General features: G+C 33.1%; 1 protein-coding gene across 1 annotated transcript in view; it reads right to left on the minus strand.

Moving 5' to 3' along the window:
• The window catches only part of LOTGIDRAFT_114038 (hypothetical protein), a gene marked incomplete at both ends in the record, with an annotated part of 9,415 nt that extends 5,605 nt beyond the window's left edge, over window positions 1-3,810 (minus strand). Inside the window, 4 exons of the mRNA XM_009052241.1 lie at window positions 2,596-2,735; window positions 2,973-3,058; window positions 3,377-3,477; window positions 3,727-3,810. Of these exons, the coding sequence (XP_009050489.1) occupies window positions 2,596-2,735; window positions 2,973-3,058; window positions 3,377-3,477; window positions 3,727-3,810 (411 nt within the window). The remainder of the gene's footprint in view (window positions 1-2,595; window positions 2,736-2,972; window positions 3,059-3,376; window positions 3,478-3,726) is intronic.
• Window positions 3,811-8,478: the final 4,668 nt, after the last annotated feature.

Raw genomic sequence — 8,478 nt, forward strand, 5'->3', positions numbered from 1 at the left:
GTCCAAAACGATCAAATATAGAAGATCGTTCATCCTCACTGAATGCAGTGCATTTTTTCCCTATTGCACACAATCGAGTACAATTCCTTTCTCCCAATGTTCTCTTTTGCTTCTCAGATGAATACACATAATGACCCTCGTCATCTTTCTTTATCCCGCTATAATCCTTTCCTTCCATTCGTAATTGCTTTTGTATGTTCTTTTTCCATTTTTCTGGCATGGCTTTTCCTGGCTTTGATCTTTTATGTGGGGGGTTGTGTGTGGGTGTATTTGGGGATGAAGGTACAGAGGTTGTTGAAATTGGTCTAATTGGAGAGTGGGCAAGATCTTCATCAGAGGAGGAACATTCGAAAAGTTTTCTTTTCTTCCTTGGTTTCCAATCAGGATCTCTATCAGAATCGTCAGCATCAGATTCAGTCTCCAGTAGAGTGCTATCACTAAGTGATGATTTGTTCATCGTGTACCGCGGCCTTTTGTTTGTTTGAGTTTAAGGTTTGTCAGAAAATACCCCATCACAGGTCTGATTTGTGGATTGATCTTGTGCTGTGGAACCAATGGGCGAGTGCGAATCTATCTCGACTTCTTGAGCATCATGTAAATGCAAACTTGTGAGACTATCATCATCGTTTTTGAGAGGTAAGTAAGAACAAGATGGATTACATTGGTTTAGTAATTCTGATGGTGATTTTAGGTGAATTGAGTTTGAAGTCTGAACATCGACATTTTCATGATAGTTTTCGGGGAGGTTATAATACATGCCAATGGGTTCGGCAATATATGTCTGAACTTGATTCGATTCTGAGCAAGATACACTGGGTATGCATGAATATATTGTGGCGTCTGGTTGAGATAGAAATGTTACATCGTCATCTGGTAGGGTTAAAGATTGTGGTACATGTTTGATTGTGGCTTCTGGTTCAGATAGAAATATATCATTGTTTTCAGGAGGGGTTATAGCTTGTGGCACAGGTTTTTTTGTAAGAATAGCAGAAGGTAAAGGTTGATTATCTGTTTTTTTACAATTTTTATCATTAGCATCTCCGCAGTTGTTTTCATTTATTGAATTCTTGGTGGACTTTATTGCCAGACTAACCAAATATTTTCCTCTCGAATAACTGGCCATTTTGATGATTGTGAGGATATTATAATATCAACTGAAATAATAAAAAACAAAGTATAATTCAGTATTCACTTACAGGCCTATTTTGATAATAATAATATGATATAAATACGACCTTAAGACAAATATACCGTTATTCTAAAAACGCGAATATACGAATAATAACCAAATAATTTTTTCAAGGCTTAGTTACAAAATCGCGTATGTCAAAATTTACTTTATTTTAACGAACTTTTGTATGGACATAATATCAAAAATTCATTACAATGATGCAATATGCATTGCAGGACACAGCATTACAGATTAGGAGAGAATTTACTAAAAAATATTAAGTCGTCAACGTAAAATGTTCTGTTGTACAAAGGACGTCCTATCATAAAGCAACTAATATGTATGCAAAAAGTTATTTAAACCATCCTTGGTGTGGTTTAGCTATGTAATAGTGTTCGTAAGACATTTAGGTAAATTGCGAAAGAATTATTACATTACCTCTGGCACTCTGGCATAGTTTGTTTGCTGCACATTTTGTCCTGACAAAAAAAGTTTGAGGTACGTGATTTTGGAAGACCCAATTTTACACCAATCAATATACGCCAATTTGTCACATGTTTGAAAAGACAACTTTTTATTGGCTTAGAACCACCAAATCCATATAAAAATGTGCGGAATATACTGCTGATTCCAAATAATCGAAAAAGTGATTTTAGTGAAAATGGCCATATACGCGGTTTTGTAAGCCCACCGACGATATCATGTCTGGAATTGTACCTGACGCTGATAAATATACATATTTAGCATACTTGGCCCACTTTAAACAGAAGTAACTCTTCACTCTCTAATGAAAAAGTGTGGAAAAGGTCCACAAAGAGTCAAAATATCTAACCCAGCACATGCACAGATATATGTAATCTATGCCAGGTAAAGTTTCCCATTAAATATGCAAGAAGATCAGCTTTTTTCCAGACTGAGACTATCTTTGTCTAGTGTACCAAGGCCTAAACAAATTTGTCTAAGACCCATTTAAATTTGTTAAGATAGCTTGCTAGACTAGGTAACTACACCCACTAAATGCTGTCAGAAATTATAACTAAGACTTTATAAAGTGGCTAAATAATGAGTTTTCAAACAATCTTAAAAATATTTATAAGTCAAGGCAAAATCCCTGAAACAGTTCATTACATTATCATCAAATTCAAACATGAACAATGTCTCATTGACGTACACACAACAGCAATAACTCTGAAACACTTCATGCACTTTTTAACCAATTTTCACCAAGATTGGATAAAAATTGTAGCCACGTTCTTACTAGATCGGGCTGATCAACAGACAGGGGCGACGGCAATATATGTCTACATTTCCATGTGGACGCATAAAAATTAAAGCGTGTCATACTAGATCTTGATCTTGTTAAATGGGTTTAAGGGTACTAAAAACAAGTAATTGGACTATGATTGCATCAGAGATATCTTTACCTGATTTAATCTATCTTGATGATCTTCTCCCTGTTTTTCCATTAATTCTGTTAATGATTTCTCTTCTTGTAACAATTTTTCTCTGGTTTTATCTGATTGTAATACTGCATCTATTGCTTTAGTTTCATTAGCTACCACATCTATAATATTGTATCAAATTGCTGTTCATTTCAGTCAACATAAAATATCAGGAAAATAAGCAATACGTTTATAGAAAGCAATTGAAGAAAGCAATCAAAATCATTATTCAGAAGGAAACCTTTCTGTCTTTCCTTTTCAGTGCAACAGATTTTTCAGAGTATGATGTTGTTTTCAAAAGAAATTAACAGAGTTTTACGTTCACTGTGTTGTTTTCAAGAGAACAACTAACCACTTACCTTGTTCACAATATAAAACATCTATATTAGATGGTATTTGTAACTGACGACTAGCTATATGTTTTAATAATGTTGTTTTACCATGCCTAGAAAGAAAAATATCATGTTATAGCCAGCAAATGTGAAGAAAACCTGAAAAAGTCCCTTGGAATTACAAAATCCGTAACAGTCACTCTCAAACTGCTACATATTGACAATATTGCTTCCCCATTGCACGCTTTTTAATAAAATGGTCTTGGTGCAGTTTGACAGGGTTATTACTGACAGTTTCTTGGTGAATTGGAATATCACTTTCTAACAAAGCAAACACAACCATTATCATTTTGAAACATATTTTTACACAGGGACATTCTCCTATGAAATTTCTAGGAAGGCAATTCATTGTTTGAAATGTAAAAACTCACCCATTTGGACCAACTAGACCATATCTTCTACCATCTGAGATTTGTAGTGTTGCATTAACAAATAACTCTTTACCACGGGCTGCTATTGAGAAATTTTCTACCTGAAAAAAAAAAACCATTCTATCATTATACCGTCCTTTGATAATATATACACCAAATCATGTACTTTCTTTTTTATATCTAGACACAATTTTCTTGAGTTTCTTTTTTTGGGGTAAAAATTGGCAGGGTTACCACTTTACATCAGACAATTAAAAAAAAACATAATCATTATTTCCTACAAACTACATTACATTAGTAAGGTATTATGAGTGACATGCTTCTGAAATGAAATTAATTCAAATAAATACCTTGATATCTTTAACATTATCTAATATGGCTGATTTACCAGATTTTGTAGCCTGAGAAAGTGAAAATTGACCATTTTCTTCCATTTCATCAATTTGTTTACGGAATTCAGCCTGAAAATATATAGCGAGAATAAGGTAATAAATAATAACTGGAACAATAACAAAGTTAACATTAAAGTGAAATTTAAAATAATAACATTCAAATACCACATGTGTGATTCAGTTGTACATAAACATAGGTTCAGATTATAGAAATTTAGATTTTAATCAGTCAGTGAGTCATGTTCATCACATTTAATTTTAGTTAGGTGGGCTATAATTTAAGTAAGGTGCCAAATTGCGACAGGTAAATTTTTGGAACATTTCCAGGCGGGATTTATTTATAAAATATTTCAAAGTTTAACTTATATCAACCTACCCGTTTCTTTAATTTCTTGAGTTCTTTTTTACTTAGTTTAGGGGCTGAAGAACCTGAATAAAAAAATGATTTTTCAACATATACGGTTTATAAAGTGATACCGGTATTACATTAAAGTATGACGTCTTCTAGCTTTCTGGAAGTCTAGAAGCGACTCATAGCATTGAATAAAGCTAATCTTGAAGAAACATGATTTGATTATGATGTTGATGAAGACTACAATCAGAACGTAAATTTGTAATTAGAAATTGTTACTAAGAGTCATAAAACACTATTAATCAAAAGTTCAGTTAATTAAATACTTTGACAGAAATTTCAATAAGAGAGTTAGAAACAAACATTACTCTGTTCAGATTCAGCATGAGTTGGTTCATCACCAGGATCATCACTTATATAATATTCTTGTTCTTCATCATCATCATCTTTAACTGTCTTTCCTTTTCCTTTAACATCTTTACTCTTTACTTCTTCATCCTCTTCTTCTTCTCCATTCTCAGCAGCTTTCTCTAGCTCTTCTTTTAATTTAGCCAGTTTATTTTTCTTATCTTTCTTTTTACTCTTCTTCTTTTCAGTTGGACTATCTGTACCATTTTCAGCCTACAATAAAATACCAATTAGCTTAGAGTGGCAACAGTATGTTAAACTACACGTATCTGAAATGTAATGTATAGCCACCCAAAGGCATTCTTAGACAAATGAAAATTTTATTTTGAATATTTATGAAATGAGAGAAAAAATTCAATTCAGAGCTCAATGTAGTCAGACAGTAATATATTTGAAATTGTAATCAACCTCATTATATACAAATGACAATATCAGTCCAGCAAGAATTATTACATGTCCCTTATTACATTAAAGACGCCAAATATCATAAACATCCATTACATGACCATATTGCCATACAGTCAAGTAACCTAATTTCGTGGAAACCTATTATTCGTGGATTTCCGGAAAGGATTAATAATTTACATGAGCAACCTTGCGCGACCTCCGCATTAGTTTGTTTTGATAAACATGGGTTTTCTCTACAATGTCAGCTAGTAGAATGAATCTAGTAGTTTCAAGCAAGGTAAAATGTATTAATGTATACTTTTGACAAATACAAAATGGCGTATTTCAGTTATTACCAAACGTCACCATTTTTTATCGGCCGAATTTCCTTATAATCCCAAGCGGTAATCGGAATTCCAAGTGTCGTCTGCTAGAATGTAGTCCAACGAATGAAGTCATGTGATCAACTAGCGGATTCCGTGTCAGCAGAAAATTTCTATCGAACACAAAGTGGACCATATTCTTATGTTATTTCAGTGACTTTTAGCAATAAATCACACTACGTATCTTATTTTTTCAGTCACTATTTTTTTTTTAAATCGTGGTTCTTTCAAGGAATTGTTACTAGTTATAATGAATTGATATTAAAGATAAATACTAAGAGAAGTTAATTATACCACCCGGTATCCATACAACGTATTTTTCTAGACTTATTTATAGATCAAACATTGTACACGAAAATAGGTGACGCATTCTGCCGCCGTTGCCGAGTTGGTTGCTCATGAAATATGGGTCAAAGTGAAGGATTAATAAAGAAAATCGAAACAAACCAATTTTTGTTATTTTGTAGAATATTTGAGGAAAGCTCTAAGACATAAAAAATTTTTTTCGTTTTTTTAACTTTGACGAAATTCGGTGTTGAATCATTATATCCACGAAAATAGGTTATACCACTGTATGGCTATGCCATACTTCTTTTTTCAAGAAAGGAGATAAACATAATATTAAATATATATTGGTAATATAATTCAGCATTTATTAAAAACAGAAATTGTATGTATGTAAGACTTAATACTTTAACAATTCACTACTGATGTTCATAGAATATTGTGTCATCAATCGGATTGACAATCCGATATGGCGATAATTTGTTTGTTTACCTCTTCTGATGTTGACATTTTCTTCAATCCTGCTGCTATTTCAGCTTCCTCGTCTGGATTTTTCCAATCGTCCTCTTCAATACCTTTAACTTTTGATTTTTTGGGCATTTTGATTAGTAAAAATACTTCTTTTTATGTCAAAAATAAAAATAACAGGGATAAATCTTCTTCACAACATGTGAGGGATTTTTTTAGTGAATGGCGCAACTTCCTGTTGAGGCGAGACAGCTTCTAAAGAGTTATCTTCCCTACCAGTCAGATCGTCCTTGTCCAATTCGACCACTTAATTATCTTTAATGTGAACCCATAGTTATAAATGTGAGTTATAACTATGTCCACATTTACAAAAAAACTTACCAGGCAATAATAACTACACTGATATTTGCTCCGCAATTCATGGCCATAATGAAATAAAAGGGAGTTTCAACATTTCTGCTCATGATTCACTGGTATCAGTTTCTATCAATAGTCGACTCTCTCTATACATGTATATGTACTGTTATAGAGAGAGTCGTCTATTGATAGAAACAGACTCCTGTGTCATGATTGGGCTAATGAGGACGAGCATCTCCATGCGGTGTGTAATGAGGAAAGTTTAGCCAGGATAGCAGCTGAAGCCTACTTTTTTTCAATTTCCACCTGAAAAGGGATATAAAAAGAGGCTCAGTTTGTAGCAGACAGTATCCAATACAAATGATAACATTGCTTTTTCCATAGCCGGGAAAATAGGGTTGAAAACATCCTAAGGGGCTAAGGTATATTACAACCCATGCTGGGATTGAACTCTGGATCTTCAGGCAAGGGAACAAGACAGTGTCTTACTCATTGAGCCACTGCAGCTCCTATGATGGCCATGACGTTTTTATATCCAGATTGCATGAGACTTCCCCTTATCAAATAGACTTACCATATTGAAGTTGATTATAGACTTAATCATTGACAAGCGTAGGCCTACATTGAGCCTGAATATATTTTTTTTGTTCATTTATGTGTTAAATATAGTATTAAAAGTTTTCCAAATTTATGCTGACCAATCAAAAATATGTTCCAATTTTTAAACCAAGATTATTCCACAACTCCACACATAAGGGGATCTATTATGAAACACAGAATTTTGGGTGAATATAAGATGATTGGAGTCACGATTGTTAACTCATTTGATATATGGTGCAAAATTTTGTTAATTAAGAATGGCATTATTATCCACCACGATTTATTTACAATTGAATAAATAGTATCACAGACAAAAATAGTAAACAAATATTAAATATAATGTGGGCCTACATATAAATAAAACTTCAATAAATATATCCATTAACAAATAGATAGGATGGTATGGTTCTATAATAGGAATGTATTTATTATCAATGTGTTTTCAAATTCAATTAAAACATTGAAAAAATGTATAATGCTGAATGGCCTGTCAAACTTGTTCCTACTGCCATCTGTTATGTAGGAATTAAGAGTCTTCAAATATATTCAAGTTAAAACGTATTATATGATATCACAGAAAATTGAGATATAGTGAGTTTAATTTTTGGCACTAAGCTGACTTCTTGCACTTCTTACACTGCTTAATGAAGATCTGGAACTGGCTGGTGAGGGCAAACCTGAAAAGAAATCAGTCAGAAACAATTATAATGTCAAATTAGAGCCACATGAAATAGTGAAATCTTGAAATCAGACAATCAAAAATGATTACTGCTATTATTCTAAGCAAACATCCCCTTCAGGGAGAATGAACTTTTGACGACTTACCATCTAAATCGGCACCAAGTTGAACTGGTGTTGGTGTTGGACGGCCATGACTTGAAGTAGGAGATTTGAGACTTCCTGTGCTACGAACCGATGATAAACTACTTCTGGCACTACCTAGTCCTCTACCTGATGGTGTAGGAGGGGGAAGATTCGCCTGAAATAATAACATTTCAAATAGGTCTATACATATTGATATGGAATTTTATGTGGGACTATACAATGAATGAGAATTTTTACATGAGAAAAGCTCCCAGATCTGGTTTATTTACAGGTTTAAGGAATATTCAATACTGTAGAGAGTAATTTATGAAAGCATAGAGAACTACAGTTTCAGGATTATGAATAAAACAGAACAATACCTGTGTGAAGTACATATTAACAGCTTCAGCTATATCTGGGTTTCCTTGACTACTTTCACCAATCTGTTTCATTACATTCTTATTGAATTCTCGTAATTCACGTACTTCAAAATCACGCTACAAGTAGAAAAATATTACTACTATGTAATACATAACATCACAGATATTACTGTTAAGAAATTATAAACTTGTGTTTGATTCATTGTAATTCTACAACAAGTAAAGGTTAGAAACACAATTCAGTTTAAAGTGCTATATGAGAGAGACAAAGAGAGAGCGAGATATA

Source organism: Lottia gigantea, assembly GCF_000327385.1.
Source record: "Lottia gigantea unplaced genomic scaffold LOTGIsca_18, whole genome shotgun sequence".
NCBI lineage: Eukaryota > Metazoa > Mollusca > Gastropoda > Lottiidae > Lottia > Lottia gigantea.